We start from the raw sequence: 16,604 nt of genomic DNA, 5'->3' as shown, positions 1-16,604 counted from the left end.
AAGCCTGCATGTAGAAGCTCATGAACTACCCCTACACTTAAGATGGGAAAAACTAGCATTGCAATACACAAAACAATCCTGAAAACCTAACATACGAAACTACCTTCAACCTATAATTTACCAACTTTTATTCAGGGAAACCAAAAAGCATACCCTCTTTTGAACACAGAATCAGAAATAATACTACAAATTAATGAAAAACCGGACAACAGAATTAGACAGAAAATAAATGACAGACCGCCATGGACATTAAACAAATTAAAAATTGACCTAGCACTCACTAAATATAAGAAACCTTACAATTTTAACAAACAGGAGCAATTTTGGAGAACTCAGAAAAATATGAAGAACATAAAGAAATATACACTGATGGGTCGAAAACCATAAATGAAACAGGTACAGCATATACAGATCGGCAAAGCCAATACCAAATACAACTGCCCAATGATATTTCAATATACACAGCTGAACTACAAGCCATCAAAATGGCACTCAAATACATCAGACAACAACAAGCAAGAGTTTATAATATACAGATTCCCTATTTTGTATCATGGTCTTTGAAGGGGAAAAAAACCAAGCATCTGTTCATCACGGAAATCATACATGAATATAATCAAATAACGGAAAAGGGCAAAATAATTGTAATAACCTGGATACCAGGCCATGTTGTCATCCCAGGAAATGAAAAGGCTGATAAACTGGCAGAGAAGCCATAAACCACCAAATCATAAAAATATTAAAATACCACAGGTGGACTTAAAAAGAAAAATTAATGAACTTCTGGAAAACAGGTGGCAAGAAGAGTGGAATAGGTGCACAGAAAACAAAAAGCATGAGCATCAGCCTTAAATCAAAAATGAAAAACAACGCCTTGAAGGGAGGAAATTGTACTGAATTGAACACAAATTGGACACACAAAATTGATTCCTACCTAATCAAAGCAACAGAAGCACCAAACTGTACACTCATCAACCAACAAATAACAATCAAATATTTACTGACACTGAAAAAGACACGCATCCAGAAGAAATATTTCGGAACAGCAAGCATTGGGAAAGTATTGAAAGAATTATAAAGTACTTAAAAGAAAACAATTTAAACTCCTGTAAACTAATCTATTAACATTTTTACTCTAGAAAATCAAACACTTTAAATTTGAAAACAATTTTTCAGAAAATCTAAATGATCTTGTTTTAAAGAAATTTAAAATTTTTGATGTCAATAATATTTTTCTTGACATTAAATACACCTCTAGAGTTTGAAATGTTTTAAACAAACACCTTCACTCACTCTATCACTGTCTCTCTTTCAACCCTCTTTCTCTCTCTCTCTTCAACCCTCTCCTCTCTCTCTCTTTCAACCCTCTCTCTTTTCAACCCTCTTCTCTCTCTTTCAACCCTCTTCTCTCTCTTTCAAACCCTCTTCTCTCTCTTTCAACCCTCTCTCTTCTCTTTTCAACCCTCTTCTCTCTCTTTCAACCCTCTTCTCTCTCTTCAACCCTCTTCTCTCTCTTTCAACCCTCTTCTCTCTCTTTCAACCCTCTTCTCTCTCTTTCAACCCTCTTCTCTCTCTTTCAACCCTCTTCTCTCTCTTTCAACCCTCTTCTCTCTCTTTCAACCCTCTTCTCTCTCTTTCAACCCTCTTCTCTCTCTTTCAACCCTCTTCTCTCTCTTTCAACCCTCTTCTCTCTCTTTCAACCCTCTTCTCTCTCTTTCAAACCCTCTTCTCTCTCTTTCAACCCTCTTCTCTCTCTTTCAACCCTCTTCTCTCTCTTTCAACCCTCTTCTCTCTCTTTCAACCCTCTTCTCTCTCTTTCAACCCTCTTCTCTCTCTTCTACCCTCTTCTCCTCTCTTTCAACCCTCTTCTCTCTCTTTCAACCCTCTTCTCTCTCTTTCACCCTCTTCTCTCTCTTTCAACCCTCTTCTCTCTCTTTCAACCCTCTCTCTCTCTTTCAACCCTCTTCTCTCTCTTTCAACCCTCTTCTCTCTCTTTCAACCCTCTTCTCTCTCTTTCAACCCTCTTCTCTCTCTTTCAACCCTCTTCTCTCTTTCAAACCCTCTTCTCTCTCTTTCAACCCTCTTCTCTCTCTTTCAACCCTCTTCTCTCTCTTTCAACCCTCTTCTCTCTCTCTTTCAACCCTCTTCTCTCTCTCTTTCAACCCTCTTCCTCTCTCTCTCTCTCTCTTTCAACCCTCTTCTCTCTCTCTCTCTCTCTTTCAACCCTCTTCTCTCTCTCTCTCTCTCTTTCAACCCTCTTCTCTCTCTCTCTCTCTCTTTCAACCATCTTCTCTCTCTCTCTCTCTCTCTTTCAACCCTCTTCTCTCTCTCTCTCTCTCTTTCAACCCTCTTCTCTCCTCTCTCTTCAACCCTCTTCTCTCTCTCTCTCTCTCTCTTTCAACCCTCTTCTCTCTCTCTCTCTCTCTCTTTCAACCCTCTTCTCTCTCTCTCTCTCTCTCTTTCAACCCTCTTCTCTCTCTCTCTCTCTCTCTTTCAACCCTCTTCTCTCTCCTCTCTCTCTCTTTCAACCCTCTTCTCTCTCTCTCTCTCTCTCTTTCAACCCTCTTCTCTCTCTCTCTCTCTCTCTTTCAACCCTCTTCTCTCTCTCTCTCTCTCTCTTTCAACCCTCTTCTCTCTCTCTCTCTCTCTCTTTCAACCCTCTTCTCTCTCTCTCTCTCTCTTTCAACCCTCTTCTCTCTCTCTCTCTCTCTCTTTCAACCCTCTTCTCTCTCTCTCTCTCTCTCTCTTTCAACCCTCTTCTCTCTCTCTCTCTCTCTCTTTCACCCTCTTCTCTCTCTCTCTCTCTCTCTTTCAACCCTCTTCTCTCTCTCTCTCTCTTTCAACCCTCTTCTCTCTCTCTCTCTCTTTCAACCCTCTTCTCTCTCTCTCTCTTTCAACCCTCTTCTCTCTCTCTTCAACCCTCTTCTCTCTCTTTCAACCCTCTTCTCTCTCTTTCAACCCTCTTCTCTCTCTTTCAACCCTCTTCTCTCTCTTTCAACCCTCTTCTCTCCTTTCAACCCTCTTCTCTCTCTTTCAACCCTCTTCTCTCTCTTTCAACCCTCTTCTCTCTCTTTCAACCCTCTTCTCTCTCTTTCAACCCTCTTCTCTCTCTTTCAACCCTCTTCTCTCTCTTTCAACCCTCTTCTCTCTTTCAACCCTCTTCTCTCTCTTTCAACCCTCTTCTCTCTCTTTCAACCCTCTTCTCTCTCTTTCAACCCTTCTTCTCTCTCTCTCTCTCTCTTTCAACCCTCTTCTCTCTCTCTCTCTCTTTCAACCCTCTTCTCTCTCTCTCTCTTTCAACCCTCTTCTCTCTCTCTCTCTTTCAACCCTCTTCTCTCTCTCTCTCTTTCAACCCTCTTCTCTCTCTCTCTCTTTCAACCCTCTTCTCTCTCTCTCTCTCTTTCAACCCTCTTCTCTCTCTCTCTCTCTTTCAACCCTTCTTCTCTCTCTCTCTCTCTTTCAACCCTCTTCTCTCTCTCTCTCTCTCTTTCACCCTCTTCTCTCTCTCTCTCTTTCAACCCTCTTCTCTCTCTCTCTCTTTCAACCCTCTTCTCTCTCTCTCTCTTTCAACCCTCTTCTCTCTCTCTCTCTCTCTTTCAACCCTCTTCTCTCTCTCTCTCTCTCTTTCAACCCTCTTCTCTCTCTCTCTCTCTTTCAACCCTCTTCTCTCTCTCTCTCTCTTTCAACCCTCTTCTCTCTCTCTCTCTCTTTCAACCCTCTTCTCTCTCTCTCTCTCTCTCTTTTCAACCCTCTTCTCTCTCTCTCTCTCTCTTTCAACCCTCTTCTCTCTTTCTCTCTCTTTCAACCCTCTTCTCTCTTTCTCTCTCTTTCAACCCTCTTCTCTCTTTCTCTCTCTTTCAACCCTCTTCTCTCTCTCTCTCTCTTTCAACCCTCTTCTCTCTCTCTTCTCTCTCTCAACCCTCTTCTCTCTCTCTCTTTCAACCCTCTTCTCTCTCTCTCTTTCAACCCTCTTCTCTCTCTCTCTCTCTCTCTCTCTCTCTCTCAACCCTCTTCTCTCTCTCTCTCTCTCTCTCTCTCTCTTTCAACCCTCTTTTCTCTCTCTCTCTCTCTGTCTCTCTCTTTCAACCCTCTTCTCTCTCTCTCTCTCTCTCTCTCTCAACCCTCTTCTCTCTCTCTCTCAAGCCTCTCTCTCTCTCAACCCTCTTCTCTCTCTCTCTCAAGCCTCTCTCTCTCAACCCTCTTCTCTCTCTCTCTCAAGCCTCTCTCTCTCAACCCTCTCTCTCTCAACCCTCTTCTCTCTCTCTCTCAACCCTCTCTCTCTCAACCCTCTGTGTGTGTGTTTCTCTCTTTCCTCTTCACACCTTGCTACACACTTTACTAGCTTATAATCTGAAAATGATGCCTATTGCTAATTTACCTATTGAATGAGTTGTACACAACCACTATTTCCTTCAGATAACCTGCGATAACTTGCATAGATTTTTTATTATCCCAATTGAGCATTTTTCAGTTAATAAGTGTTCATTTTTATCTGTCTTTGCCAAAGTTTTTTTTCTATAGAAAAGGTGACATTTGTTTACAACTCTGCCAAAACTAGAACTATTTTGGAAAAAAAAGCAAATCTAAAGCACTTCTATATGCCACTGTGATAGCAAAGAAACAATAAGAATGCACCAAGAATCTGAGTCCTGCCAAAAGTTGAACGCTTTAAATTTTTTTTTTTTTTTTTTTACCTGATTTAATTGTAGCACTTACAAATGCACGAAGATTCTAAGAGTTTCCAATTTTGAGTATTCAATTCAAAAAGTTAGCCTATTTAAAAGAGAAGACTTTGTTTTTTTCTTTTTTGTGGCAGTGTGATTGCAAATAATTAAGACAAATGCATAAACAATGCTTGATTCTTTGTACATTGTCAAAAACTGAATTTTTTAAGCAGGGGTGTGAATATTGTTGGTTAAAGCCATCGCTGCGATTCATTTATCATTTATTTTATACAGCTTAATTTATTTTATTTCAAATTTTTTTTGGCATTTATCTATTTATATTTTGTCATTTAAAATCTAAATCACTAATCTTTATCAAAGTTTAGGTTTCTTTTCCTCTCTTAATGTTAGCTGACTAATTAGGTGGGAGGCATTTTGATCAAATGAAATGGTGATTCAATATTACCCAGCATTTCATTGTTTTGGTCAATGTTTAATTACTAGGGATTAAGTGCTTTAGCCATTATAAATTTTATTTTTCCTATTAAATTCTATAGTAAACCCCCATCTCCCAATAGTTTATTTCTACTTGTGTAGCTGCCATTGCTCAAAGGCAGCGTGCATACAACATTTAACTGACAGTACAGACAAAAATTTATAAAAGCTAGAAGTACTGTAAGAAATAGTGACAGCTAAGAGAGAACATATCGAAACCATCAGAAAACGCACCGGAGGACAGAAATTAGGAACTCATGATTTATGGAAAATCTACAACAGTGTAGTAAATAATAGGCAATCAACAATTCCCCCACTATTCAACAATCATGGGTATATTTGCTGATGATGCCATGCTCTATAACAGGCACGAGGTAAAACAAATGAACACATCTAAGGAAATGGCAGAAACACTACAGGAAGACCTCCAATCTGTAGTGAAATGGGGGACAAAAATGGATGGTCACATTCAATACTGCCAAGACAAAGCTTGTTTCCTTCAATAATTACAAGAAACCGTCTCAACCACCAAAAGCTACAGCTAAAGATACATTACCTGAAAGTACTGCTTTCAAACACCACGGCTTAACATTCACAGAACATGAGTTGGAACAGATATATTGAGAGCATTGCCAGAGCTGCTCCAAGGAAGGTGGGGTCTCTCTACCATGCTAGAAAGTTAATTACGCCTGAAAGTATCCTGTATCTCCAGAAGGTCACAATTCACTCATGTATGGAGTATTGTCACATTTGGGCTGGTGTATCTGCTACTAGTTTCTCGCTCCTAGACAGGGTTAAAGAGTCACCAACCTGATAGGTCCTGAACTGTCATCTAAGCTTCAGCCTTTGTCCAATTGATGAAATGTTGCATCCCTCTGTCTGTTCTACAAGTATTTTAATGGTGGACGCTCCGAACTACAAGCCCTGTACCCTTTTGGCGTAAATACTCCTGACAAGTAGCAAAATCCCACCCCTACACAGATCCCTAGATTTAAGGCCTTCTACTCTAATAGTTTCTTCCCCAGAACTGTTAGACTTTGGAACTGCCTTCTGGGTTCCTATTTTCCCAACAGTACTGACATGCAGAAGTTAAAGTGTAATGCTCAACTCCCTACATAGTATCCTTGCAACTTATGGCCGCGATAGTAGCCCCCTACATCAGTGGCACTGCCTTGTTTGGGGTGAAAATTGAATAAATGTCTTGCCATGTCCACCTGACAAAATTATGAAGAGGTGGTTTCCCTCTGTAACGATCTGTTTAGACACTTTCTTATAGCATTACTTCTGTGTTACATTCTCAGCCATGTGTCATACTTTGTTGCTGGTTGTTCTTGTATGTGCTCCTGCATGATTTTTCCACACTGAAAGCTCTATTTATACTTTAAAAGGACAAATTAAAGATAAAATTGTAAGATTTATTCAAATTAATCTGTTCCAAATTATTGATAAATGAAGGAAGAGAGATCAATAATCATTTAATCATGTGCTATGTTCATTTCATTTGCCTATCTCAAGACTATCTTGTCTATCATCCTCTCTTTCGATTCAAGATATCAGGTTGACTTTGATCAAACTTTCAGTGATTTACATTTTCTGTTCTCGGCATTATATCTAGCTCACATTTAGACCCTTATTCTGAACAGCTGTGTTCTAAAATTCATAATGATCAGTTGATTAGTTTAGAAGTAAATGATGTACATGCAGCATATACTTAACTTTATATAGATTAGATAGATTGAGAGATGACAAGTTAAGATGATGTAGACATGCATCATAACACTACATACAGAGCTGATACTCTTTGGCTATCATTGGGGACACTCTGCTGGTTGCTTGTGAAAGAATTTTAAATCGGATTGTTAAAATAATCATAGTAGCAATACACATGAAAAAATTTAAATGGCTTAAAATATTTCAATAATGGTATCTATATAGAAAGAGCTTGATAAGCTAAGAAAGAATCTTTTTAAATTTTTAAAATCCAATTAATATTAAGGAAGTTATGACTATTTTTATGCTCTGCGTGTTTGGTTATTTTCCCCTCTTTAAGACCATATGCGTTTTGTCACATTTTTTTAAACTACTTTTTCAGTAAAAATGCTATATCTTTGTTAAAACACAAGACTAAGCAATGAAATTTACCATTTAAGTGTATTTTTGTGCAAGGAATCTGAATATGCTACTGAAAATCTCTAGAAATGAATGGTTTCCAAATAATATTCAGTAAATGCACATAATTATGCTGCGATTGCTTAAAAATGCCATGTCTCCATTAAAAAAAAAAGAAGCTAGAGAACTCAAAGTTGAATTGTAATGCATTTTATGTGCCAAAACTGAAATCGAAATCTAGGATTGGTTAAAAATAAATATATTGCAATATTTCTTTGGTATTATTGTAGATTAATACCTTCTGTTACCTCTCCCCATCTGATCACCTCTCCCAAATATGTGATTCTACCTTTATAGACAATTGCATGTGAACAACTTGAAAAAACTTTAAGATAAACAAAAATTATTTTAGAATTTAATATAAAATGATTTCCCATTTTGAATCATTTGAACGTTTTAGGACAGTTACCCTCCCCCCTTTTTTTTCCTATGATAGATAAATCCTGGGTGCTTTGTTTGTTTTCTAAAAGGCGATTATGCATGGTTTTAAGAGGGTCTTTGTGCAATTATGAGAAGGTGGGTAGGTTGGCACTCTGACTTTGGGTTAATGATAGGGCTAAGCAAAATTATGTGAACATCCTGAAGACTTCATAGAAACAAAACAAAAACAATTGTAGAATTTAGAGTGGGGGTTGGTTTCACATAAATGTAAAATAATTCACCATTTCAAGACAATCCTAGCGTTTTAGGACAGTTGACCAATTTATTTTTTTATGGGAGATTAATCATGTACACTTTCCTTTTTTAAACGTTTTTACGCTTATGAGCTCAGAGAGGAAGTTTGTTTAGTGGGGAGTTCTGCCACTTGTACTTAATGTTATTGTTAAGGCTAAAGGTTTTAGGAGGCTTGCCACTCATACCTAGGATTAGACATAAAATTAAGTGAGTTTGTGTTTGATACCCATTGTGAAACTTTACAAGAATTATGACAAACAGAAAAAGATAAATGTTATTTAAAAAAGTGACATCCCTCTTACAGAAAACATGACGCTTGGAAAAATATCAAGTATTTTTGTCCCACCTATTTAAATATAAAAAAAAGTTTTTGCTAAAGCTGACAAATTGCTAAAAAAATTTGATTTAATGTTATTTTGATTTTTAATTACATTTCTTGTCTTTTTCTACAGTTTTTATTTTTTAACTGAGCACCTCCTACAAATATTTAAATATTGATTATATTTTTTTATTTTTTGAAATAATCGGGTAGATTAGTTTCCATTTGATAATAATTCACTGAAAACATTTTTTAAAGGACGAAAATTAGAAGTGTATACCGTTCGTACACGTGAACCAAAACAATTGTATTTCACATCTTCGCTTGTTCAAATTTACTACTACCCAATTTTTTTAAATATTTGTATGTTTGATAACAAAATAGCTCATGTAAGAAATATTTTTATAACCAGATTTTCAATTAAAAAAAAAAAAATCGATCTGGAATAAAAATAAACAACAAAAACAAAATGTCTGTTTACGCCATGCTTATCGCTGCTGCTATTACTAATACTACAGAAGTTTTGATTCAAATTCATAACGATTTTTTTGGATATCATGTTTTTAAATTGCTACGTACCACTAGAGAAAACACTGTCCAATCATCTTTTTAACGAATAAACATAGTAAAAAGATTGTTTTATTTAATAGTGAGTGTCCGAAGAAAAATTTTTTCAAAATTTTCCATACTCGTTATTTTGAAATCATTTTTTTAACACAACAAAAAAACGAGTGGTCAAATGAATTTCGGACACTTCAAACTATTAAAAATGACATCTCTTTTGGCTAATTTCCAAATTTCATTAAAAAATTCTTAACAGAAACACAATACGAGTGTTTACAAATCCGGGAGGATCATTATAAAATCTTACCGACAATGATGTTTTATAATGTTCACATTTTTATCACTTTATTTGCTTAAAACTCTAAAAATATATAATTTATGTTATTATTTACTAATTCATTTGAAAGTATATTCATTTCCGAACAAAACCATGGTATTTTGAAGACTTAAAGTGCTTTGGTTTTTAAAATATGGCTATTTTAGTAGAAACCCCTTGAAATCTGTGATTATCCAAAGTGTTTTATTGGGCCATGTGTATTGCTACTCATAGACCAAAATGTACCAGCAAAATGGTTAATTTTTTTGTCCAAGAATTTGAAGTGATTACTTTAACTCTTATTCATCCCTGCATAAGGCATATTTCACTTGCAAATAAAGGGCTACTATTTGGGACCATGCCTATAAGGACATTATGTAGGTAGTTGAACAATAAGATGCTTCTTCAGATTGTATTTTAATTTCTGCATGTTAGTCCTGTCAAAAACAGGAAACATGGAGAGAATTCCAATTTCTAGTAGTTTAAGGGAAAATTATTAGAGTAGAAAGCTCCCGGCATCTAGGGACCTACTGTAAAGGTGTAGAATTTTGCTTGTCGGGTTATTTTATGTTGCGGGAGCTCAAGTGCTAAGGATTTATTAGAACACATTTCATTAAAGTACTTGTAAAAGCAAGCACATAGATACAATATTAATGATGGGACAGTGGTTGGAGCTTGGTCAACAGTGCAGTTTGGGGGGGGGGTTGCATGTGTGTTTGGTTGGGGTTTTTTTTTTTGTTTTTTTTTTTTAACCCTTTCTAAGAGGAACAGACTAGTGATAGATGCATCAGCCCAACTATGGTAAAAATACTCCATGCAAATGCAACTGGTGTCTTTGAAGATACAGGATACTGGCAGGTGTGAATAATGTTCTAGCATAGTAGTTGAAGCCCACGTTATTTGCAACAGCCTTCGCAATGTCTTCAATGTATGTTCCCTTTCATGTTGCTGAAGAACTTTCAGGTAGTGTTATTAGTCCTGGCAATTAGTGGTTAAGATTTCTTGTAATTGTTAAGAAAAGAAGCTTAGTCTTAGTAGAATTAAATATTACTATCCATTTATACTGCAGACTCTAGGGCATTTTCTAAGGTTAATTTTTTGGAAAATTGTAATAAATTTATTTGAATTTTGATGGTACTTTCTTAATTCTTTAGGTTTTGAATGGTAAATTTAGTGGTGAAATTGAAAAGCCTGATGCAATCACATTCCCAGACCAATATTTTACCTGTACTACGAAGTGTCTCTCCTGCAAGTAAGTGTTTTTTCACAGAAATGTTTTAATTTTTAAATGACATTCTCCTCTGTTGCAATTTCCTTTCTATTTGATTGCCCTTTTCCTGATAAAGGAGTTGTAACATTTGGATTAGCTCTGATTGCCTCTAACTCCTCCAGAAATTTTGGAGTTTGACACCCATGTCTTCAGATTTTTTAATTTGCACCACTGATGGACATCATAAAAACTAAGAAATCCCGAAACTTTGAGCATCTAATCCCAAGCAGTTGTCAATTTAGAAAATTTCTTTTGCATAAATCATTAGAGATGTTGCCCGGGCACCATGTTAATAACTTATTCTTGAATATTTTCAGTTTAAAAACATGTAATCCTGAAAATTCACTTAGATAAGTTTTGACATGAGGAATCCAAAAATGGCATCAAATTTGCTTAGAAATGGAACCTATATAATTTTCAGATTTTTGAAATTTTTCACATATGCTTCAATATAGAGAAAACTTTTTTATGCAGACACTATGAAGTACCTCTGGACCAAAAATGGTAAAACTTTCTTTTATTCACTCATGGTGCCTATTCAAAATTAACTTTGTTTTTCCGAGGGTTCAGAAAAATACTCCATTATGGGGAAGCGACTAATTTGGATATGTGAGATGAAGTTGAGGGAACTATCTAAATTTATGCAAGATTAATATTAAAATAAGTCTTAGAAAGTAAAATTTAAATAGTAAAAAAATAACGGTCACACAGTAATTAAATATTTCATATAAAAACAAACTTTGCAACAAAAAAAAAACGAAGATAACATTATCTACTGTAGCGGAATTGACAATAACCAAAATGGGGGGAAATAAAGAGCTTACCTCAAATACGTCTGTTGTGTTGCAGGCCAAGCAGAAGAGAGTTCCAAGCTAGCATCCATGGGTTTTTATTGGCTTTGACCCCATGCAGTTCTCGCAGAATCATGCAAATATATCATTCCTGGCCGCTATAAAGGCAGAACACTGGGAAGCAGTCAGGCAGTGTTTTTGTAGATCGTGCGTAGGTAGTTCTGGCGGTTGGATTGTTCTTTGTGACGGACCACGAATCTGCGAGAAGCAAGTTTTCTTCTGCCTTTTTTTCTGTCCCTTCTTCTTTCTCTACGGTCATTACACCCAAGAAATCCCCCTCTTCTAGAGTTGGGCAGTGCAGGGCAAAACTGACTATTTCCTATCTTTGTTCCTGATTTTTGCCTACTACATTTTGCTACAAGCTATTTCGGCTCGACTATGGCGAAGGTGCGGATAAGCAGTGATATCATCAAGCCGTTCTCTGGTGAGGGAGATGTTGTAGCGTGGCTGAAAAAAGTGAGACTTGTCGCACAACTTCAGCAGGTGGATGATATAGCGAGTTTGCTACCTTTATATCTGGAAGGTGATGCACTGGCCCTCTACATGGAAATGGAGGGGGACGATCAAAAGAAAATAGACCAGATTGAGGCCCGATTAAAAGAGGCTTTTACCGACTATGGGTTTGCAGTATACAGAGAAATAACTATGGTCAGATGGATTGGCGAATGTGTGGATGTTTACGCCAACAAAATCAGGCAGGTGGTTGGATTGGCCAGGTTACAAGAGATGGCCTAGACAGACTCACGAAATTGGCTCTCGTCACTGGGTTCCCTGATGTCATCTCAATTGCTCTTCAATAGGCGCCGAACATCGAAGCCCTGACCATGGGGGAGCTAATGTCGAGAGCAAGAACTTTGACGACGACTGGGGAACAAAATCAGGATGTGGTTGCGGCCACACGCTCCCCCAACAACAACAGGGCCAAGAATATTCCCGTTAGTGTAACCTGTTTTAAATACAATGTTAAAGGCCACCTTGTGAAGGACTGTCGAAAACGCGGAACACTGTGTTACCGGTGTGGTGAGAGTGAACACTGGGCTCGGAACTGCTCGGGGAAACGAGCTAGGGCAATCTCCTTCCCCACCAAAATGCGAACACGACGCTCCCGGTGACAGGCATCCATTTTGACAGGACACTGTTTGGCGCTTATTGATACAGGATGCTCTAGGATGATTTTCGATTTTACATGCAGACCGGTGCCGGTCTTGGAGAAAAACAAACGTGAATGTCGAAATGATTGTAATATCCCATGTGTGCTGCAGTGTTGGAGCAGTCTCTGTATCCACTGAAGGTGTGTCTGCCAGAATCGATGTGTTGGTGGTGCGTGGCAAACCGCTGGAGTTTGACTTGCTTCTAGGGATCGATGTCAAAAGCTCTAGGAGGTGTCGTTGTTGAGCCTACAGGGTCAGTGCAGCTGGGCGACAAGAAAAATATTAAATGCGCAGCCATTTCTATTAATGAACCGGATTTCATCGCCACCTTTTACCATCAAAACCAAACGTGGCCCGCATCGTGGAAGTAGTCTGAGGACCACTCCCCCTGAAAGGCTACACAATCTAGTGTCAGAATACCCAGTGCCGACGGAAATCCATGAAGAATACACACAGGAGCTCTGCACCTGGATAGATAATGGTTGGCTCGTGCCGTACCCAGGGGATAAATTGGCCCCCCCCCCCCAAAAAAAAGGCCTAATTCTCCTGATGGCTGTGATACAGCAGAACAATTTACAGCCAACGCAGATGTTTGTGCAGCTAAATTAAGCAAATGGACAAAAAGGTGCTAACGTGTCTCTACTGGACCTCAGCAGAGCATACGTACAAGTACAGGTCCATGAGACACTGTGGCCATATCAGACTGGAAATCGACGGGGGGAAAAAATACTGTCTGACCTGTTTGGGATTCGGCTTGAATATGGCTCTCCTGATAATGAGAGCACGTAAGCCTCGAAATAAGAAAAAAGAAAAGTAGGCAGGCAGGCAGGCTCGAACATGTAATGCGAAGGAGGAAAAAGTGAAAAAAGCAAACCGCTTGACCTCACGGCCACCATGACATACGACTTCGCTGCCGTTCAAATTAATACTAGTCATTGTGAGCGCGTATGATAACTTTGCAAAAATGTTGATGAAAAATTTATCCATCCTTGTACAAAACTACCCAGTTTAGGGTAAAGGAATTAATGTTTTTGACCAATTTTTCGATATTTGTCGTTCAAAGGATGGAGCTTTAAAATGATACTGATCTGGTCAGGATCTGTCACATGTATCGAAAGTTTTCGAGAGACATACAACACATATTTTGCCTTTTTATATATTAGACAAGCCTGGGTGCCTGGCGTTGCCCAGATGTTTGGAGGTGTGTTGAGCAAAACAAAAACGTGGTAGCAGGCAAGCTCAAACTCGTACCGTGAAGGAGGAAAAGAATGTGAAAAAATAAAGTGACATCTTTGCCACTGCGTCATCGCCAAACTAACAGTGGCAAAGGTTTAAATTAAGGCTAATCACTCGAAAAGAGGGGATAATTTTTTAAATATCGCCAAAAAAACGACCCCCTCCTTGTAGAAAAGTGGCCAGTTGAGAGTGAAAGAATTAATGTTTTCAGCCAATTTTTCAATATTTGTTGTCCAAAGGGTCGAGCTTCAAAATGATACCGATCTTGTGAAAATCTGTCACCTCTGTCAAAAGTTTTAGGCAGACCTACAAACATGCATGCATGCATGCATTTAAACAGACAGGTGAGATTTATATTATAGATGATTCAGTTCCATTGCATATATGCGACATATTTTATTGTTTTATAAGTTAAATACCAAATTTTCAAGCATAAAAGGCAAAGACTGCTTTAAAACCTATTTAAAGAAATGATCAAGATTTAAGCAGCTGTTGTGGTTCAGTAGCCAAAATTGTTAAACTGATTGAACGCAGTGTAATTCTAAATAATTCTGATGACATTGGATCAAAGCACTGTTGCATATCGGACATTTTGATGTTCTGATCATTTTATTATGAATGGTGTAATAGCCACAAACTTTAACCTTAATAGTAACTCTTATGCAGTTGCTAACTTCATCCATGTTATAAATCTAATATATAAAAAGGCAAAATGGGCGCGAGCGTTTGTGTATGTCCGCCAAAGGCTTTTTGCATCGGGGCTCTCGCATCAGTTAGATTCTGCGAGAAGTTTTCGCATACTTCCCAGATTTCTTCCCATACCATTTTATTTTTTATCGAGTTAAACAAAATTTCCACTGGCATCGTCTTGTTTGTTTGTCTTTTTCCTATAAAGCGAAACTGTTCGAAAAAGCGGCAAAGCATTCTTGGCCTTCGGGCCAGGATTGATGCTTCACTGAAGATGATTGGTCTTTGGTCAATGTAGGGGAAACCCTTAATGCTGAGACAATTATTTATTTGGATACTGCCAGAGTGCCACCTTTTTTTTTGGGGGGGGGGTACCCTCACATTAAAATTAACCTTTTGTCTAACTTGCTTTAGTAGGGAAGCAAATAAATCCCAAGCATTTAAATCATACGTTCGATTGACTATGCTTAAATTCGACGCACGCAACTTCTACTTGCACGATGGCAACATCGACTAACATGTTACATTTTTTTTTCATCTTTCCCTCCTTCGCATTACGGGTTCAAGCCTGCCTGCCTACTACCACATTTTCTTTTTAACCTTACCTTTTTTCTCTTTCGCGTTACAGGTTCCAGCCTACTACCATTTTTTTTTTTTTTTTTTTTTTTTTTTTTTTTTTTTTTTAAACACCTCTCTCCACCCTGTTGTTACCCCCCCCCCACCCCACCAGGCTGCTTTTTATTCCCACCCTGACTAGACCACCGCAACATACCGGGCAATGCCAGGTACCCTTGCTAGTCATAAATAAAACTATTTTAAATTTATTCGGTTAAAATTGATGAGAATAACGCACGTAGATAATGTTGCCATATATAGATTTTTGTTGTGAAGTCTGTTTTATTGTAAATATCTGATCTCTGTGACTGATTAAATTTTGATATTTAACGCCTACTTTCCAAATTTTATTTCAATATTGGATTTTATATAAATTTAGATGGTCTCACCAAATTCATCTTACATATCCAAACTAGTTGCTTCCTGCAATAGGGTATTTTTTAATCCCCTGAAAGACTTGATTTTGAATAAGATAGAAAGTTTTATCATTTTTGGTCCAGAAGTACTTCAGTATCTTCATGAATGTCCAAAAAAAAAAAAAAAACAGGTATCATCTTGGCTGCATTATTTTTCCTGATATTGAAGCACATGTAAAAAATTTCAAAATCTGATAAAATTATATAGAAGACTTCATTTCTAAGCAAATCTGATGCTACTTTTGGATTCTTTATGTCAAAAACTTATCTGAGTGAATTTTCAGGATTACATGTTTTTAAACTGAAAATATTCAAGAAAAAGTAATTAACATGTCGCTTGGGCAACATTTCTAGCAATTTATGCAAAACAAAACTTTTCTAAATTGGCAAATGCTTAGTTAGATGCTCAAATTTTCAGGATTTTAGTTTTTGATATCCATCTGTGGTGTAAGTTACAAAATTTGAGGACATGGGTCTCAAGCTCTGAATGATATGACATGTGTAAAAATTGTTCCAAAATTATGCCCGATTCAATATTTTTAATAGCGTTATTGGATACTAGCAAGGAGATCAACATTGCTCAGGATTGAATGTGGATCAATTGAAACCAGTGAAATCGTTCAGTTTTCAATCAAATTTATTATCTGCTCTAGTCAGGGACCCACTCTGCACTGGAAGGAAGCTTCACTTGCCTCCCTGCAGTGACTTAGTCCACAATACATTGCACTGTAGAGAACCTAATTTTATAAAATTTTTTACTTAAATTAGTTTAAAATGCAAAAAGCTAAGTATCATGGCTCAATTGTGCTCAAAACAAACCTTAATTTCAAATGAATCCCTGTCTTATCAAAGAACCTACTGTTGATTTTTTTTTTTTTTTTTTTATTTTTTTTTTTATACTGGGCCCTTCTTCTTGTGTGATGATAAAACTTCTGAAATGCACCTGTGATGTTAGGCTGTATAAGGGTGTTAACTTTGAAAATATCCAATTAAAGCAACAGTCAAATTTTGACCAATTATCGATTTTTGATATTGAACCAGAGGCATTCTAATACAAAACCTATCTAAGAACACTCCCAGACACAAAGTACATTTTGTGAAATTTCAAAAACAAGTACCTTTTTATATATAGATATAAATTAGCAAGGATATCCAGCATTGCCAGTAGATGGAGCA

General features: G+C 37.3%; 1 protein-coding gene across 1 annotated transcript in view; it reads left to right on the top strand.

Moving 5' to 3' along the window:
• The window catches only part of LOC145256380 (zinc finger FYVE domain-containing protein 1-like), a 119,956-nt gene that overhangs the window by 63,219 nt on the left and 40,133 nt on the right, over positions 1-16,604 (top strand). The window contains exon 4 of the mRNA XM_080115209.1: positions 10,357-10,454. Within this exon, the coding sequence (XP_079971335.1) occupies positions 10,357-10,454 (98 nt within the window). The remainder of the gene's footprint in view (positions 1-10,356; positions 10,455-16,604) is intronic.

This window comes from Euprymna scolopes, chromosome 32 (genome assembly GCF_053919585.1).
Source record: "Euprymna scolopes isolate OS-2025 chromosome 32, ASM5391958v1, whole genome shotgun sequence".
Classification (NCBI taxonomy): Eukaryota; Metazoa; Mollusca; class Cephalopoda; order Sepiida; family Sepiolidae; genus Euprymna; species Euprymna scolopes.
Note: the sequence above shows the minus strand (reverse complement) of the source record. Positions and strands in the feature narration are given on the sequence as shown.